Source organism: Octopus bimaculoides, chromosome 5 (genome assembly GCF_046866305.1).
Source record: "Octopus bimaculoides isolate indiv1 chromosome 5, ASM4686630v1, whole genome shotgun sequence".
In the NCBI taxonomy this organism is placed as follows: Eukaryota; Metazoa; Mollusca; class Cephalopoda; order Octopoda; family Octopodidae; genus Octopus; species Octopus bimaculoides.
Window position 1 is genome coordinate 18,364,126 of NC_142932.1, and position 21,468 is coordinate 18,385,593.

At 36.4% G+C, this 21,468-nt stretch overlaps 1 protein-coding gene across 7 annotated transcripts; it reads left to right on the forward strand.

Moving 5' to 3' along the window:
* Positions 1-6,796: 6,796 nt before the first annotated feature.
* Positions 6,797-21,233, forward strand: LOC106869777 (S-crystallin SL20-1). 7 transcript variants are annotated; one of them, XM_089351844.1, is made up of 8 exons: positions 6,797-6,929; positions 10,724-10,819; positions 13,038-13,153; positions 13,587-13,595; positions 15,450-15,478; positions 18,125-18,128; positions 19,917-20,024; positions 21,069-21,233. In XM_089351844.1, the coding sequence occupies exons 1-8, from the start codon at positions 6,797-6,799 to the stop codon at positions 21,231-21,233; spliced, it is 660 nt and encodes a 219-aa protein (XP_089207970.1). The 7 variants fall into 7 exon arrangements, with proteins under 7 accessions (XP_089207970.1, XP_089207974.1, XP_089207972.1 ...); XM_089351848.1 differs by lacking the exons at positions 13,587-13,595; positions 15,450-15,478; positions 18,125-18,128 and adding exons at positions 14,266-14,282; positions 15,583-15,595; XM_089351846.1 differs by lacking the exons at positions 13,587-13,595; positions 18,125-18,128 and having other exon boundaries at positions 13,038-13,171; positions 15,450-15,473; positions 19,923-20,024.
* The last annotated feature ends 235 nt before the right edge of the window (positions 21,234-21,468 follow it).

Sequence of the window (21,468 nt, forward strand, 5' to 3'; positions counted from 1 at the left end):
ATATATATATATATATATATATATATATATATATATATATATAGATATGTGTGTGTGTGTGTGTGTGTGTGTGTGTGTGCGCGCGCATAAATATAAATGCACACAAATACACGCACACATATATATATATATAACTCCACCGCTTTTAGCTTTATATATATATATATATATATATATATATATCTACAACACACGCACATACGTATATATATATATAATGAGAAAGGGAGAGATATAGAAACATATATAGATATATAGATAGATATAGATATATTTATATCTATTTTTACGTACCCGCAGAAGTATACATATTGATAACTATACATAACAATTAATGGATATGTATGCATATGTATATTCACTAATACGTTTATAAGTGTGCACATATATACATATACATACATGAATATATACATACAAACACGCACACACATATGTATATATACATTTACATACATACATACATACATACATGTATGTATACATACAAACATATATATATATATATATATATATATATATATATATATATATATATTTATAATTTTTCAAAGAAATGCAGGAAATATATGGACACATTTAAGTTTTAAAACGTCTGATATAAGCGTCTTTATATACTTTCAGTGATTTCTTTCACTTTGACGCATTCTGGGAATACAATCATGCATGACGTTTGCGTATACATTCTCTCTTCAGGTGACCTGTTGCAGTGGAGTTGTGCATCTATTCTGAATATGCATCCTTACTCATCATTCGGGAAATATTTTCAGAGAAGGTATTTTTTTTTTATCCCCTAATCTCATGGTGTCAGCCTCACGTTTGCAGATTTGACCCATGGCAGGACTTCTACGTTCGGTAGACTTTGGAAGAGATATGATGCGACATTCAAAGAATGTTTGGATCGATGTTAATTCTCCGCCACCTTGTTTTCCTTTTTAAGTAAAGGTGATCAACATCACTGCTGACTTGGAATTTTCTGGTATGGATTTTAACACCAACAGACTGCATTTTATCTGTTCACTGTGGTTGCTCAAATGTTAGTATGAGTACTGGTATGGTAAACACATTGTGTGTTTTGATGTTTTTCATACAAAATGTTTAGAGGACCATACATTATATATTATGGTGTTATATTCCTCGGTTTAATGTTTTCTGTTACAGATTATATCATACGGAATACATTTATCCATTCCTAAGCAACTGTAGCATTCCTGATGAGATATTGGAGACTGTGAATAATTATATTATTAGACGGAGTAGCAGTTCTTCCTCGTTTCCCAACCATGTAAGAACAGTTACCCTAACCAAATTTCCTACGTATATCGTTTGAGACCAAAGCTTTTTATCCGTATCCTTCATATTCTTGACATATTTACAGCTCGTTTACACAGAAGTAATGTGTAAAGTTGGGGTTTCTGTCTTCCAGTGGATCAATCGCATAAGCTTCAGATTTCTTTGACTGGAAAGAAAGTGAGTTTACTGAAGGCATAATCAGCTTCCCACAGAGCCACATAAAATAGCTTACCACATAAAAATATACTTGTACATTAGTGGTCTCGAACAACTTACTGACAATATCAAATCCACTTTCTTTTCTAGTTTACAGGACATCCCCCCCCACACACACGCACGCGCTGGCGCGCACATGATGCCAGAAATAAAAAGGTTCTTTAAGAACATTGCAGACGAGGGTCAAAGCTGCAAGATGAAAAATCAGGACATAACATTTTCCGCGAAAAGCGAGCTATTTAGGAACCTCTTGTTACGCAAGACAGCCACTCAGCCCAAATTCTGCTTTCTAGAATCCTTCTGCTGTGTCTCGCATTCTACAACCTTTTTCCATCAGAGGCAGAGACAACAGAAAAATGTTAATCAAGTATTCGTGTGGTGTGCTCCGTTCCTGTAATGCTTGTGCTTAGGTTATAATTTATTACGGAACTCGCCTCGCCCGACGTTGTTTGCTCAAGGCCATTCTATATCAAAATTGTTATCAAGCCAACATCTACATGAAATAACACCGTATTTGTTTGGACAGTATTTTATTATTTGCAAAAATATACCGACAATTGAAACATGATAAAAATGAGTTATAGTTACCGTAGAATAAACAAAAGGGACAATATTGATTGAAACAATAAATGCTATCATTAAAATACAAGGAGAAAATCAATAACCTTAGGTCTTATCAGAGAAGCAACACACGCACGTCTTTTAACATTCAATGGCCAATTGAAATGTGACGATAAACAAGATCAGATAGGGCTTTCAAACATAGGAAGTCATTAGAAATTAAAGATCAATTTTAACAATAATTAGTCAGGAAATCTGATAATGAGTCAGGAACTGTCAGAACGTGCTTATGAAATTTTTCAGAGTTTTAAATAATACGATCACGAAGCTGTATTCATTTGGTAAGTGACTTCATTTGAGACGATGTGTCGGAACGGAAACAATTAAATGATGGCGTAATAATGACAAACGTTTAGAATAAAAATATACACTAACGATACACTTCTTGTTTTCTTTTGTAATAGCATTTTGTAATAGAACTAAATTATAGTATTAGAAGCGCGCGCATAGCTGTGTGGTAAAGAAGATCGCTTTGTAACCATGTGGTTTCAGGTTCAATCAGACGGCACCTTGGGCAAGAGTCTTCAGTTATAGCTCTGGAATGACCAATGCATTGTGAGCGGACTTGGAAGACGGAAACTGTGAGAAAGCGTATGGTGTGCGCGCGTGCGGATGTATAAATAAATAAATAAATAAATATATATATATATATATATATATATATATAAAATATTCATACACACACAAAAACATACACACACACATACATACATAGATATATGCAAACGTCTTCGTGTGCATTTTCCCCACCGGCCTCGTATTTTTACGACTCACCAAATTAGCGGTTCGGCCAAAGAGAATGAGAATAAGTACTAGATTTAAAGAAAATCCAGGGGGATTTGCTCGACTAATACTATTCAACCCAGTGGACTAACATGGCCGTATTTTATCCGGTGTGTTGCCAGGTCACTGCCTTACGAGTGAGCAAACATTTAAAATTATTTAAGGCAGCGAGAGTTGGCGACAGGAAAATTGCTTAGTGGCATTTCTTCCGATTTTACGCTCGAAGTTTAAACGCCGCCGAGGTCGAATTTGCCTTTCAACCTTTCAGGGGTCGATAAATTAAGTACCTGTTGAACTCTGGGGTTACTGTAAGCGACTTACTTCTACCTCCAAATTGCTGATTTTGTGCCAAAATTTGAAACCAATATTTAAAAATTATTATTGAGAAAAATCGAATAAGTTGTTTTCACTATTTATGTTCTACGGTGGTGCACCAGCATGACCGCAGCCACTTGGCTGAAACACATAAATAAATAAATATGTTAAAATTAACATTTTATCCGTGAAAATGACGGGTTTCGCAACCTAAAAACTAATTGTTTAGAAGGAACGATATCAATTTATTAAGTTGTTTTTATTGATAAGGTCCCTATGTGTATTTTAATTTAAATATAGTTATTAATGAAGAAAATAAACACTGAACTTCATTAATTAATGAGCGGCGTGGAATTCCCACTGGTTTCGATAGACTATATGGTACTTTGGGAAGACATTTTTGTTAACAGAAAAAAAAGCACTGGCTGCAGCTCATATTTAATTAATTAATTGATTAATTAATCAATTAATTCAAATGCCTTATCAAATCATTTTATCAGATAGCCATGATAATTTTCATTGATATCTTTGCTATTTTTTATCCAAAGTTTATTGCGTTTATATGTGTTGGGCTCTGAGCGGTGCGCGCATGTTTATTTGTAGATAGTTGACTAATTTTGAACGTAGAAATTATGAAGTCGTGCAGTAAGAATTTCTACTTTAACATTGTTCAACAACCCGCTTCTTTTATCTATAGCAAACTGGGAGTGTAGATGTTACTTCATTTTCGTTGTACTCGCGTCAGTTATTTCATTTTTCAGTCTTTTCTCTCATACTACGAAGTGCATCTCCGCGCTGGTTCTTCATGGATCAATAAACTATATCCCTCGATATACTATATCCTTATATCCCTTGCGTTTGATTTGTAGAATTGACAATCTTAAATTGTAGTGCCAGTACGGTGTACCAATGGCTACATGGATGCTTAGGTGGATGTAGTATGCATTGAATGTTCATATATATACACATTCATATATAACAACAAAATGTCGACAATAACGCACGTTCCAGGAGTCAGAACTGATGAAAATATAGCATTGCACACCATCAGTATGTTCCGTCTGGTCAGATAGTAAACAAGGTGACGTGTTGCCACGCGTGCGGGATCTTGTTCATTGGAAACAGCCAGAATTTGCATGCGTCCGGTGAGTAGCAACTCCCTTATGACAATGCTCCTGCCCATTTAGCGCAGTTTGTGAAGTGGTTTTGTGTCAAGCACAACATTCCTAGGTCCAACGACCACCCGACTTCCTAGTTCTCGCTTCCTGTGATTTGTTTTTTCTTCTTTCCAAAAATCAAATGCAACTTCAAAGGAACAAGATTTCAAGATGTCGACTTAACGCCAAGAGAATGCAACGAGGCAGCTGCTCGTTATCCCTCAAAAAGTAGACCCTGGAATACATCCATCAATGGAAAAAAACGCTTGATAAACAGTGTTACTTCAGAAAGGAACAGCTTCGAAGGAGATTAAATGCTGAATAGATATGTTTTAGTTTTCCTTTTATAGCACACCATTCTTGATATTTTTGGTCAGACATCGTGTACGTATACTTATATAATACATACATAGCTATATAAATACATACATGCTCACATATATATTTATATATGTGTGTGTGCGTATGCGCGTGTGTGAGTGCATGTGTGTGTGTGTTTGTGTGTGTGTGTATGTGACTGTGTGTCTGTGCCAACACTCGTATACATCTATTATAGTGACAAAATCAAGATACGTATTTTAACAATTTCACCTCTGTTTAATGTGAAAGGTAATTATTTAAACATTCTGCCGTAATTGCTACTGTTTTTGTCATAATTTCAATGAATCATAAACCAGCTTATTAATATGTCATTTCATCAAGAGATGAATTCATAAGTTAATTATTAAATATAATCGTGGAAGTATATTCTTGTACAGAATACAGGAAGTATTAAAGTAGTTTTTCAGCTACACACACATATTTCCTGCATATATATATATATGCTTTTGGCAAAGATACATCTTTTATGCGTTGGTGTATGTAGTTGTGAGCGTGTGTGACATTGTGTGTATGTGTGTTTATTTGAGTGTGTGCGTGTATATGTGTATGTGAGTGTATAAACCTATAATGATAATTGTTCTTTATACAAATAAATTTTGTTTTTGTTTGTGTACACACACACACACACACACACACACACACACACACACACACACACACACACACACACACACATATATATATATATATATATATATATATATATATATATATATATATATATGCGTGTGTGTGTGTGTGTTTTGTATATATATATATATATTCGTATATGTGTCTGCACTTGTAAATGTGGATGTACGAAGGGAAAACAATGTCTACGAGTACTTGTATGCGTTTGTATGCGTGCATGTGCATGTTCATGCGTACGTCTGTGTGCGTCTATGTGAGTGTATGTGTGTGAGTTACGTTTGGTGGGTTTGTGTTTGTCCCGGCATATAAATAGTCTCATATTTTTACTTCGCAATAAACTGTAAATTCTAATTTGTCAAATCAAATCTAAGAACATAATCGGAAGTAATTTTAGAAGACAATGCAGGATATCGGCGGTTAATTGAGGACAGGTTGAGGGTGTGACGTGGTAGGTGCAGTAGAGAGAGGTGGTGTGGGAGTAGGTAGAAAGGAAAAGAGTAAGGAAGGAAGTGTTAAATTACAATGGCGTAGTATTGTAAATTATGGTTATATATTACCCGTATGCAATTTAGGGCCGAAAGAAAGAGGAGAGAAAGAAAGAGGGGGCAGGAAAACAAATACATGCATAGATAGAGAGTTACAAAGAGGGAGAGAGAGAGAGAGAGAGAGAGAGAGAGAGAAAGAGAGGGAGAGAAAGAGGAAGGGAGAGAGAAAAGAGGAAAAGAGAGAGAAAAGAGGAAAAGAGAGAGAAAACAGGAAAAGAGAGAGAAAAGAGGAAAAGAGAGAGAAAGACAGGGAGGAGAGAAACAGAGGAAAAGTGAAAGAGAAAGAGAGGGAGAGGTTGAGAAAGAGAGCGAGAGACGACAGACAGACAGACAGAAAAGGGAAGTAAAATACTGAAGTGAAGGACAGGCGGAAGAGGGGTGTTGATAATTAGAGAAGATTGGTAACAAGGTAACAATATTTAAACATACATATATGCATATGAATATACCAACCATATGTACAGGTAAGACTATACATACAAACATCATGTATACATACACATACATACACACACATATATATATGCAAATACATTTATACATAATTATATTTGCATATATATATATACATATCTACGTGTGTGCGCGCACGCATGTGTGTGTGTGCGTGTGTATGTGTGCTGTGGTTGTGTCAGTATATGGACAGTCATTTATGCATAAATATATGTGTGTATACAGAAGGAGAAAGAAATGCTGAAAGTAAAACGAAAGAAAATAATTAATTAAAACTGAGTAAAGAAGAAAACAAAAAGAGGGGGAGATGAAAGGAGAATGGTGAGGAGGAGAAACGGTCGTTAAATTGTATCATAAAGAAAGTTTTCTTCGCATAAGCAACCGAGACAAAGAAGTAGTAAGATGCCTTCCTATACGTTGTATTATTTCAACGGCCGAGGACGGGCGGAGGTCCTTCGAATGTTGTTCTCTGCAGCAGGAGTTCAGTTTCAGGACAAACGAATTGAGTTTTCAGAATGGAGCCATTACAAAAGCAGTAAGTGTATTTCCGTTTACATTTTACAGCTTTTTAAGTAGCTGCCTTAATTCTTAGAATGTAATCCAGCAGTTGAACAGCATTTTAACAAACAACTGTGTTTCTCCAAACAAGCCAACCGACTCTTCGAGGTGCCTTTTGATGGATTTCTTGATAAAGGAACTTCGGATACGCTCTTCAAAGGATTCCACATTTCAACTCACTGGTAATCGCCTTAGGGGTATTTACCTCCATACGCATCATGTGTCCCATTGAGAATCATAGTTATCCTCTAGTTCAGAAGTAATATAAATTAGATAATCCGATTTTGCGTATGTTCATCCTTCGAACACTTAGTAAGTTCTGCAGCAACATCTTATAAAGGTGCTTAGAGTGCTCTGCGCCCTCTTCGAAGGCTTCTGCACTTTAGTTCGCTTTAGTGAGCATATTCCTGATAGACTTAATGTCCTCCATACGGATCAAGTGTGGCATTCATTGCAATTATGATTTCAGAAGAATGGTTCGCTTAGCTGTCACTTGCAAGCAAGTAATACCTGGTAGCTTGTACTACACATTCACTTATTCTTTAGGTATCTTTGTATTACAAGCAAGCATAAGAACCCACTTGACCTTCTCATACGTGGCTCTGAAGAACATCAAGGATGTGATACAGCGAAAAGAAAACAAAAGAGAGATATAGAACTCTGTCTATCTATCTATCTATCTATCTATCTATCTATCTATCTATCTATCTATCAGTCTGTTTGTCTGTCTGTATGTCTGTCTGTGGAGATGTGTGTGTGTGTGTGTGTGTGTGTGTGTGTGTGTGTGTGTTTATTATCTCCTGATGAGTGAATCAACGAAGATGTCTCGGTGTTGTTCGAAATAGCCACAACATATTTCTGAAATCAAATTTAAATATCTTAGTAAAAATAAGGACTCATTTTAGTATGCTGTGCCCTTGTGCTCTACACAAGTTAACAACTAGATCAACCACTCAGCTCTTCTAACTAATTCTACAAATTTATATATACTCTTTACTCTTTAAACCAATGCAACTTTTTACTTTTTACCAAACCGTAAAAGTAATTAATCTCTAATTTTCCTTGACGCCTTATCTTTCTGACATGTATTAGATTAAAGAAATGTTACTTCATTATTTTCTTATTGTCATTCACAATATATATGCAACGGTGGTGCTCCAGCATGCCAGCGGCTTTGAAGATGAAACATTTTAAAATAGTTTTCAATAGTTTTCAATAGTTTTATATATATATATAGCCATGTACAGAGATGCTGCCAGTAAGGTGAGGGTTGGAAATGAGTACAGCAATGAATTCCGGGTAGAGGTAGGGGTCCACCAAGGTTCCGTCCTCAGCCCCCTATTATTTACCATAGTCCTCCAGGCAATCACAGAGGAGTTCAAGACAGGCTGCCCCTGGGAGCTCCTCTATGCTGATGACCTTGCCCTAATTGCGGAGTCACTATCAGAACTAGAGGAGAAGTTTCAGGTGTGGAAGCAAGGTCTAGAATTGAAGGGCCTTAGAGTCAACCTAGCTAAAACCAAAATCCTAATAAGTAGGAAGGTAGATAAAACACAAACCCCTTCAGGTAGATGGCCCTGCTCAGTATGTAGAAAAGGAGTAGGTAGTAACTCTATAAGATGTACCCGGTGCAAGCTATGGACACATAAGAGGTGCAGCAACATCAAAGGCAGGTTAACTAGCAAGTTAGTTTTTATTTGTGGCAGATGTTCAGGTGCAATAAAGACTGCAAACAAACAAGAAACAACTTCTATCTCATTCCAGGGTGAAAAACTAGAGGTAGTCGATAGCTTCCGCTATCTGGGCGACCAAGTTAGTAGTGGGGGTGGGTGCGCTGAAAGTGTAGCTGCTAGAATAAGAATAGCCTGGGCAAAGTTTAGAGAGCTCTTACCCCTGCTGGCGACAAAGGGACTCTCACTCAGAGTAAAAGGTAGACTGTATGACGCATGCGTACGAACAACCATGCTACATGGCAGTGAAACATGGGCTGTAACTGCTGAGGACATACGTAAGCTCGCAAGGAATGAAGCCAGTATGCTCCGTTGGATGTGTAATGTCAATGTGAATACCCGTCAGAGTGTAAGTATCTTGAGAGAAAAGCTGAACATTAGAAGCATCAGTTGTGGCGTGCAAGAGAGACGATTGCGCTGGTATGGACATGTGGTGAGAATGGAGGAGGATAGCTGCGTGAAAAAGTGCCACACCCTAACAGTTGAGGGAACCCGTGGAAGAGGTAGGCCCAGGAAGACCTGGGCTGAGGTGGTGAGGCAAGACCTTCGTACATTGGGCCTCACCGAGGCGATGACTACGGACCGAGACCTTTGGAAATGGGTTGTGCGTGAGAAGACCCGGCAAGCCAAGTAAGATCGTTGCCAGTGCCCCTGGACTGGTTCTTGTGCGGGTGGCACATGAGATGCACCATTTTGAGCGTGGCCGTTGCCAGTACCGCCTGACTGGCTCCTGTAGGATTTTCGAGCGAGATCGTTGCCAGTGCCCCTGGACTGGCTTGTGCGGGTGGCACATACAAGACACCATTTCGAGCGTGGCCGTTTTCGTGCGGGTGACACGTAAAAGCACCCACTACACTCTCTGAGTGGTTGGCGTTAGGAAGGGCATCCAGCTGTAGAAACTCTGCCAAATCAGACTGGAGCCTGGTGTTGCCATCCGGTTTCACCAGTCCTCAGTCAAATCGTCCAACCCATGCTAGCATGGAAAGCGGACGTTAAACGATGATGATGATGATGATGATATATATATATATAGATATAGATATTTACACAGACACACACACGACACACAGAAATACACAGAAACACAAACACACACACACACACACATCGTGGAACTCTGTCGGTTACGGCGTCGAGGGTTCCAATTGATCCCATCAACGGAACAGCCTGCTCGCGAAATTAACGTGCAAGTGGCTGAGCACCCCACAGACACTTGCACCCTTAACGTAGTTCTCGTGGAGATTCAGCTTAACACAGTGTGACAAGGATGACCCTTTGAATTACAGGCACAACAGAAACAGGAAGAAAGATATAGAGAAAGCTGTGGTGAAAGAGTACAGCAGAGATCACCAACACCACCGGCCGGAGCCTCGTGGAATTTTAGGTGTTTACGCTCAATAAACCCTCACAACGCCCGGTCTGGGAATCGAAAGTGCAATCTTACGACCGTAAGTCCGCTGCACTAACAACTGTGCTTTTGCACCTCCACTAAAAAAAGACCACTCCGTCTGTTACGACGACGAGGGTCCCAGCTGATACGATCAACGGAATAGCTTGCTCGTAAAATTAACGTGTAAGTGGGTAAGCATTCCACAATTACAAATACGAACAACATGAGATTAACAACAGTTGTGTTTCGACTAAGGACGAATTAAATTAAGCTGGCGTGTGTGGAAGTGAAGCCTTACGGAAAGAACATAACAGATGAAAGTCATGGGAAGGAATATAAGAGATGCTATACGGATGGTAGTCGAACCAAGAAAGACACGTCAGTCTTGGCGGAACACCGGTCATATGGAAAGAGAGAAGAGATATGGGGGCAAGATAGATAGATGCATGTATTTGTACATACATTATATATATATATATATATATATGGAATACATTACATGAATAGATGCATACATACACATGCATATGTGTGTGTCTCTCTCTCTCTCTCTCTCTCTCTCTCTCTCTCTCTCTATATATATATATATATATATATATATATATATATATATATATACATACATATTTATATATGGTTTTTTATTTTCAGAGGCACCGTGTCGCTGTTTGCCATATTTGGAAATTGACAGTGTTACCAAAATACCGGAATCCATGGCTATATCTCGATATCTTGCTAGAGAATTCGGTGAGTCTTCCATATTATTTTATACTCCACCTGACACTTAGAGCTCAATTCCTATTATTAAATAGCCTCTTTAAACAGGTCGTTGTAAATTTGTTACAGTCGCCACTTAGCTGAAGTTCATGTCTTGTATAGCGAATTTCAAACTTAATGCCTCTAGATCTATATTATCCAAGGTTTCTTCCATTTTTAATACAAATTGTGAAACTGATTGAAATCTGGCTGTTATTTTTAATATGCAAACAATAAAGTACAAGCTTCCTTTCTCAAATGTAATTTTTCCAGAAGAAAATTAGATATCATAATTAAATGAATTTTGAATGAATGGAAAATCATTTGAATGCTTAAAATATTGGTTTCAAAATTCGGCAGCTATTTCAAGGAAATCTCAGTGTTCAGTTGGGACTTATTTTATTGATCTCGAAAGGATAGAAGGGAAAGTCGACATCGGCGGAAGTTGAACTCAGAGCGTAAGACGGACGAAATTCTCAGCATTTTGCCTGGTGTACTACAGATTCTGCTAGCTCACCGCCTTAGCGATATCAGGAGCAGGTGTAAGTCGATTACATAAAACCCAGTGCTCAACTGATACTTGCTTTATCGGCCCCGATAAGATGAAATCCAATGTCGACTTCGACGGAATTTGGTGTCACAATGCAAAGAAAGACGAGATACTGCAAGCATTTTACCAGGTGTGCTAAAGATTCTGCCAGCTTGCCGTTTTGAGTGCTTAAAATTTTCAGACGAAATTACTGTAGGATGCTTTAAAGTTACACATACCATATTTCCTTCACGGTCAAATACAAGAACTAATTACCAGTTCTTAGGCCGTAGGGCTTGTTATTAGCTGAAGTAGACATTTGATTCACACAATATTACAACCAGTCACGTAGAATGAAATGTATCGCAATTAGAATGAGAGCAGGAGAAGAGAAGCTAGACACTTCTTATCTAACCAGCAATTCTTGTCTCTTATGGAATGGCATGCCTAATGTAATGTTTGTGGAGTTGGTAAATTAGGTAGAAATGTTTGAATGAATAATTGGATTGAATGACTTGCTTACAGCAATAATGCTTCCATTGATTTCTTGATTTCTTTGGGAAACGTACGTTAATTTAAAAACTCTCAACCTTTTAACAACAAATAAAATGTTTTGTTTTAATAAGCCAAGGGAAACTGGTATTTTAACGACAAAACCTGATTTAGAAGTGCAAAGAGTATATTATAACTCGTAAATACAATTTACTCACAAGACACAACAGAACTCCTGCATACACTAACATACTGTACTGTGTCTAAGCTCCATGTTGGTGAATGAGACATGCGGTATAAGCTGAAATAATAATCAGCTAAACAGTTTTTCTTAATGCAGTTGTTTTTACAGCAGAATCATCACCAAATATTCTCTCTCATTTTTCCTGGATGTCCCGATGACTTTTATCTGAGTGTCTACATATGTACATGAGGTTATGTGTGTGCGTGCGTGTAGTGTGGTGTGCGTGTGTGAGCGCGTGTGTACAGCCTGGCGTTCACTTGTAAATGTCTATTAAAACTATGCATTACGTTTCATAGGCACAAGACAGGAATCTATGGAAAATGTACATGCGACAATTTCCCCAAAATTTTCGATATTTTGATAGAATATTTTCACATATATCGATTCAGTGGTTGATATATATTTATGCTATATTACTCTGCAATATTAAACTGCTGTAGTTATCTACCTTGTCGTCTCCTCTCAAACCGTCCAATCCATGCCAGAATGGAAAACGGACGTTAAATGATGGTGATGATGGTGATGATGATGATGAAGATGATGATATAAATATAGAAGGTGGTGCTGAAAAGTCCCTGGTTTTAGAGATGTCACGAAAGGCTTAGTTCGAGGCCCGACCTTGCGAGTTCTTTTACAGGGCTTATAAAACTGAAGGACTGCTGGAATATGTGCGTAAATCTGAGAGAGGAATAAGGTGAATGGATCATACTTAACTGATTATTTTCTTTTAGCCAAATTCAGGAACTTTTCAGTAGCCCTTCATGTGTGTGTGTGTGTGTGTGTGTATGTGTGCGTGTGCGAGCGTGCGGGTGTTTATAGCAATAAGCATTTGGAAAATGTTTTAATCAAATCATATGTTCCTAACGCTCCTGATTAGAAATAGCCATTGGTCAACTAAGACGTCAATATTTAACTCAGCAACACAAAGTTTTGTTTATTTGCAGGATTCCACGGAAGAACGAACATGGATATATTCCGGGTTGATTATATCTGCGACTGTTTTTATGATATCTTTCATGATTACATGAGATGGTTTCATGAGAAACACGGACGATTCAGAGTAAGTTCTGAATTTCTTGCTTTATAGATTATCTAAAAGGAACATTTTAATTCGAACTTGTCTGGTACATACGATGTATATATTGTTTCAGAGTTTCTTTTCAATGAAATATCATTTTATGGATTTGGATTTGGGGCTGTGTGATCCTAATCAGATATAATTATTATTCATTCCAATTGAAAGTATATTTCCTGTTTTAAAATGAACTGAACATGTTATCGTGGAATTACATAATATCCCGTATTGAATTAAGTATGTATGTATGTATGTATGTATGTATGTATGTATGCATGCATGTATGTATGTATGAATGTATTATGTATGTATGTATGTAAGTATGTATGTATGAATGTATTATGTATGTATGTATGTATGTATGTATGTATGTATGTATGTATGTAATTATGAATGTATGGTGACTTGGTAAAATCAGTCTTCTGGAGTTGGATACACCATACAAAGATGTTGAATCTATAGTTCTTGATAGAAATAAAGGGCAGAAAATAACTGTTATGAGTAACAGATTTTACAGAAAAATAACAACTTGCAAAACACAGACATGGTGTTATTCTTCTCTTGCCTTTCAAAAATTCGCTTACCTTCATATCTTAGAACTTATCTTCATGCAGTTGATCCAAGTGACACAAAGATCATTCCTGCAGACAAGCTCACATACTATATTTGTAATAAGGTATATAAGTGCAGCTTTGATATAAAAAGGCATTTAAATATTCATAAATCAGACAAGACAAACATTACTGACACACAAGTCGAGCCATATTTGCACTGTTCATAATATAGGTTTCAAACATTTCTCACAACTTGAAAGCTTTTTACGTGCTCACGCATACAAAAGCGGTTCGAGGCTATAGTATAAGACACTTGCCCTAGGTGCCACGCAAAGAGAATGAACCCGGAACCATGTGGTTCGTAAGCAAGCTACTTACCACACAGCTACTCATTCGCTTATATATATATATATATATGTTTGTGTGTATACCCATTCACAGGTATATATACTGATACAATATATATATATATATATATATATATATATATATACTCACACCGTGGTTCTCGGGGAGCGTGTGACAAGGCTGGCGCTTTAAAAGTACAACAGAAGCAGAAAGTTGTGGTGAAAGAGTACAGCAGGGTTCACCACCCCAACACCCTGCCGGAGCCTCGTTGAGCATTAGGTGTTTTCGCTCAATAAACACTCACAACGCCCCGTCAGGGAATCAAAACGGCGATCCTACGACCGTGAGTCCACTGTTCTAACCACTGGGCCATTGCGCCTCCACACACATACGTATATATATATACACACACATATATACGTGCATATATAAATACACACACACACACACAAACACACACACACACACATATATATATATATATATATATATATATATATATATATATATATATATATATATACACATAGTGAGAATTTAAAACAAAAAGCAAAAGATGAAGACGGGTGTGTAAACAACAAGCGTATATACATACAGACACATACATACACACACACACACACACACACACACACACACACACACACATACACACACACACACACACACACACACACACATATATATATATATATATATATATATATATTCACAGGGTGCGATATATATAATGTCTACGCAACATGCAATAATACAATTGAATGATCAACCCATATAGCATCTTCGGCTTTAATCTTGTTTTTGTCTTTAATACACCCCTGCAAATTAATCTATCTCGTATTGAAACGTACAAAAGACATCATTTAAGTATACAATTTACTTTTTAATGCTTTCTGTATGCTATTCTGTTTCAGACTGGTTGTTGTCCTAGTCTCAGCTCTTGTATCCACCACCATGACCGAGAAGTAAGTATAAATGTATCTTTGATTATAAATTAAAGGATGGGCTTGTACCTCTATAGAACAGATATACTGATGTGATCGAATTTGCCAACAGATGATCATTTATTATTTGAAGTATTGTAGATTATTAACTAATTAGAGTTTCAATATTAACCAGTAAAACAGGATAATTGTGATGAAAATGTCATCATCGGTGTGAATATGAGTCCAACTTTTCATTTGACCATTTCATTGTGTTCTTAAATTTCGTTGTTATTCCAGCAATGACGCTAATTATTCACAAAAAATTAGAATAGATATTTTCTGCATCGGCAATACTTTTTCACTAACTCCTGTGGGTACGGTTTTCATAAACTTCACCAGAAGTAACTGAGTCTTGATTTGTAAAGAGATAATTAATGAAATATGTGAAAAAAGAAAAAAAAGGAAATGAATCCGAAAATTTGGTTTTTGTAACAAGTGCCACTAGGAGTAACTCCGCTTTTTGCAGCATAAGAAGAGATTTCTTTCGAAGCTGTGGGGTAAAACCGCCTTCTGAAATTAACGGTAGTATAAATTTGACCGTATCTAACCGTTTTCATCGTTAAAATATTTAAAGTATATGCATGAAAAAACTTAAATATATCTTAAGTCAGCGAGCTGGCAGAATCGTTGGACCCGAAAAAAATGCTTAGCGGCATTTCGTCCGTTTTTACGTCATGAGTTCCAATTCCGCCGAGGTCTCAAATGCTTTCTGTCCTTTCGGGATGGATAAAATAAGCACCAGTTTAGCACTGAGTCGATGTAATCAACTTACCCACCTCCTAACTTGCTGCCAAAATTTGAAACCAATATTTACATATATTTTAAATATTCTAAATATGATCATGTGGCAGTGTCGCTGGATCGCCGATGAAAATACCTCACAATATTTTCTGCTCTTTGCATTCTGAGTTCAAATCATTCAATAGCCTACTTGGGTGGTAGATTTAATCCGTCTCCCATTTTAACCATGCTACCTGACATCTTGGGTAACTCTAACAGATTCCATTTCGTCATAGACATTCGGGTAATATTTCCAGCGTAAAGATTACACCCTGAATTATTCTCTGTCTTCAACATGTCCTTCACAGGATCTGTAAAGAGCCATGGGCATTGTCTTCTGTTCCAACCAAAAAGGATTTAGAAGACGGAAAATGAAAGAAGCCTGTTGTATATGTGTGTGTGTGTGTGTGTGTGTGTGTGTGTGTGTGTGTGTGTATGTTTGTGTGTATTTAAGTATGTATGTATGCATGTATGTATGCATGTATGTATGCATGTATGTATGCGTGTGTCTTCTCCGCCGCTTGACAACCGGTGTTGATGTGCTAACGTCCTCTTAAGGGGTTCGGCAAAAGAGAACGATAGACTAAGTACCAGTGTATAAAAGATAGGACTCGAATCGATTCGTTCAACTAAAACCCTTCAAGGGAGTGCCCAATCATGAGTGCAGTCTAATGACTGAAACAAGCAAAGATTATATGTATATGTTTATGAATTTGTGATTCCTGGTGTGAAACCGTGGGTTGAAACAGATATTGTTATATTTCAGGATGGTCATTTTCCTTATTTTCTTCGCCCAAATAAACACACACGCTATATATTCGTTCTTCACTCGTTTATTACTGTTCTTATTTTAACTTTATCCGGAAATCTTTCGTCACACATCGGTGATCTCTTCAACGATAACGTCATCTTGTATCCACCTGATTCGCTTAATCCATTCTGCCCTTCTCTCACTCTCTCTCTCTCTGTATATATATATGTATATATATATATATATATATATATATATATATATATGTGTGTGTGTGTGTGTGTGTGTGTGTGTATCTTCCCTAAAAAATATCGACCAAATTTAGCTGTAAAATGTTCAAGAACGTCCTTACAGTTTATAAACGAAGAGATATAATATAGTATTAACTGAAAATGTTTTAAAACGTAACGCACATTCAAGATATTCATAGCGAATTCGAACTCATTTTCTAGAAGCTATTGTTCCAATATACCTTAAAATGAAACATTTTAAACACACTCCGTAGAAAAAAAAAGAAAAAAAAAACAAAAAAACTATACGAAACTTTACCATTTTCTGGTCTCCGTTTTCTTTAAAACCTGAAAATGAGACATGCTGTTGATTGCCCATAGGAGGACAATATTTGTTTTTGTTAATATGATTTTAGATAATAACATGTGTGTATTTTAGTGAATAATGGGTTTAGAGGAAAGTGATCAGATTATTCTCAGAAATGATCGAAAAATAAGAGGTTATAATTGCTGCTTGCTGAAGATTAAACGAGCTTCGCTAACGTCAATGTAATCTGTTTAGCACAAACAAACGCATACAAGTGATATGCATATATGTATGTATGTAAGCCTATATATATATATATATATATATATATATATATATATATATATATATATATACAACATGCAAACATACGTACATACACGAACCTATGTATGTTTACATGTAAATACACGTATGCACAATTAAAACAAACCTTTACATAAACGTTTATATGTATGTATATATATATATATATATATATATATATATATATATATATATATATATAGCACACATACCTATATAATTATATACATAAATAAGTACATTCATACATACACCTGCATACAATTATACGACTGTGTGCGTATGACCTAAGATAATAAACTAATGGAAATAGTTATTGAGGGACGAATCATTAGACGCATAGAAACACACAGGAACACACACACACACACACGTACGCACACACGTACGCACACACGTACGCACGCATGTACGCACACACGTACGCACACATACACACATACATATATGTATGTATATAGAGAACGATATCCACCCATTCGTTTTCAGTGTGAGTACGTATTGTGTTCATTAACGTACGTTACTAAACTGATAGAGATAGGTGTACTGAGAGACGAATCTAAATACACAATTCACCAAGTTTCCAATTCAATAAGAAATAATCTAATTGCTGTATCAATGAAGGAATTGACTTATCCAATAACTATGTCTCATGTTGTTTACTACACCATATATTAAGAATATGGCCTCCTAGCACTGTACTATGTTGTAGATAAACTAACAACTTTTATATAATTACTTGGGCATACGTACACACAAACACACTCTCGCAAATACGACAACGCAAGCACGTGTAAACACACACGCCCGCGCGCGTGAGTTCACACAAGGGATTCATACGCTCATACAGAAACACTCAATTATATAACATCTGAAATGTAGCACCCTCTTCCTTGGAAGAATTCAAATTATATATGTGTGTGTTTATTCATATACGTGTATGTATATGCGTGTATATATATATATATATATATATATATATATATATATATATATATATATATATATATATATATTCGTACATATATCTATTAATATATGTATATATACATATGTAGGTATATACATGTGTATATATAAATATACATGTGTGTATATATATGTGTATATATAACTACATATTAATACATTCATATATATATATGTATACACGCACACATACAGACAAACATACATGCACACACACAGTCACACACACTAACACACACAACCACTCACTCACACACACACACACACACGCACTCACACACACACATATGTATATAGGCTTGTTGGTAGGTACGTAGGTAGGTGTCTCTTTGCGTCAGCATGGGTTTGTGCGTGTGTGGACGTGCGCGTGCGTTAGTACGCGTGCACGCGCAAGTTACAGTGTTTGTTTGTACATATTTGCTTAATTAATTATGTTTTAGTACACCAATGGAATTCAATTCAAGATTAAAGGAATAATCACCTAAGTGATAAAAGAAAAAAAACAAAAAACAAGCAATTGTTTGCACTTTTAACTTATATCTCAATTATTCGGCTTTAAAAATGGCATTAACGATTCAAAAAAGTTCAAAACGGAACTTACCTCTGATCTTCGTAGATATATGAGACCAGGTAGGTTGTATAGATTGCACGGTGGCTGGTAATTTTATATTAACCAATTAGCGTCGAATAATTCTCCATTTCTTTTTATCTTACTTTTGTTAACAGGTGTGGCTGTGTGGTAAGATGCTTACTTCACAACCTCATGGTTCCGAGTTCAGTCCCACTGCGTGGAACCTTGGGCAAGTGCCTTCTATTATAGTCCCTGGCCCATCAAGGATTTGTAAGAGGATTTGGTAGACGGAAATTGAAAGAAGCCCGTCGTATATATATATGTATATATACTTAAGTTTGTGTGTGTGTGTATATATGTGTGTGTGTGTGTGTGTGTGTGTGTGTGTGTGTGTGTGTGTTTGTCCCCCAACATCGCTTGACAACCGATCTTGATGTATTTATGTCTCCGAAAGTTAGTAGTTCGCAAAAGAGTTAGCAGTTAGCAAAAGAGACCGATAGAATAAGTACTCGGTTTACAAGAAATAAGTCTTGGAGTCGATTTCTTCGACTAATGGCAGTGCTCTAGCATCACCGCAGTCAAATAACTGAAACGTGTAAAACAGTAAATGAGAGGGATGAAATTTGAGTATAGGCCCAATACCTGAAATTGTGTAGGAGGCTGCAGTCGATTATATCGCACCTACTGTGCAACTGTTACTTGCTTTATCGACAACGAAAGGGATAAAAGGTAAAGTTGACCTCGCCGGAATTTGAACTCAGATCAGAAAGCCAGAAAAAAAATACCGCAAATCCTTTCTTCAGGTTTGCTAATGTGACGTCATTACTCGCATGTGTGTGTGTGTGTGTGTGTGTGTGTGTGTGTGTGTGTGTGTGTGTGTGTCTGTGTGCAAATGTGTGTTTATATACCTTTCCGTTTGTATAAATGACCAATTCTCTCGTTCTAGAATGACATGAAACTTCGTTACATTGATACATGTAGAAGAATATTACCGTTTCTGGAGATGACGTTAGGATCCTTCAATGGAGGCAAGCAGTTTTTCATGGGAGAACAGGTATGTTTACTGCTTATCAACTCTTCTTGTAGGCAAGATGTAAGTATCGAATGCTTACATATGCCCAAGACATCGGATATTGCTATCAATACAAATATGTGCAAATGTTCCTACATACTCATATATATTCACACGTGCATATGTATATACATACATATATATATATATATGTATGTATATATGTATATATATATATTTATAGATAGATTGGGAGATACCAGTAGACATATAAATATATACACGTATACACACACAGACACACACACGTACATATATATATGTGGGTGTGTGTGTATGTGTCTATAACACAGGCAGTTATACGCAATATAAAACCAAAAAGAAAAAAAATCAGTCGTCAGTAATTGTGACTGCTGGTGCTGGGTAGCACCTAAGTTGCTAAAGATAGAGTCGAGACCTTTAGAACTACAAGGAATCACATGTTCCTATACTGACAGAGGAGATAATCGCCCCTTGAGCTAACCTAGATCACTGGATTAGACTGATTTCGTCTGAAAATTTACAGGTTCGTCAGCAGTGACTACTTTATCATCGAATGGTTTAGCTATGTCTACACATTTACGATATAAATTTATAGCTGTGTTACCTAAATCCTAATGTGAAAATTACAAAATAGCGCAGGTAACTATATTCAATATGTATATATCAAGAAAGAATACAGATGGGTTAAGGTTCATTGCAGGTGTTTCCGACACGTTTTTATTATTGAACCGATTGCATCATAAAAATCCGTCTTTCAGCTGAATTAAAACTTAGAATAAAGTTTAAAAATCTGGAATTCGCTTTGAGCCCCACATTTTGTCAACATGTACTAATAATTATCATTGACTCCCACTGCTTATTTACTTAAGTGAGAAGTTTTAAAATTCTTTTGTCATTAAGTATGTTGATACAAAATTTTTTTTATATGTCAAATACTCTGGCGCATTCAATGTCGAATAATTCAAAACAAAAACTATTCTGCAGAAAGCAACCATTCTCCATTATTATTTGTGGTGTATAATTAACGTTTATCTCATATTGTAGATTATGCTGTGTGATATGATGTGTTATTGTTGTTTGGAAGGCCCAATGCGAGACAACCAGTCGTTAATGAACGGCTACCCGAATCTGATGGCTCTCAGACAGAGAGTATCCAGCCATCCTAAAATATCTATGTATCTGAAGAAACGCAGTCATAGTGATTGGTAATGTTCACATGAAATCACAATACATACTCCTACGTATACCCTTGTCACCTTTCATATATGTATATATATATATATATATATATATATATATATATATATATATAGACATACAAACTCACAATCAAACATACATACGTGCATACAGCATACAAACATATGTATAAGCAATCACACACGCACACACTCGCACACAAATGAGAACCTGAATTATCTTTTCTCGTGAATCTGAGTTTCAC

Coding starts and splice junctions, on each gene's coding strand:
- LOC106869777 (XM_052967942.2), top strand. CDS start 6,797: ATGCCTTCCTATACGTTGTATTATTTCAACGGCCGAGGACGGGCGGAG. Junction 15,036..19,916: donor TCCACCACCATGACCGAGAA/GTAAGTATAAAT, acceptor CTCTCGTTCTAG/AATGACATGAAACTTCGTTA. Junction 20,025..21,068: donor AGTTTTTCATGGGAGAACAG/GTATGTTTACTG, acceptor CTCATATTGTAG/ATTATGCTGTGTGATATGAT.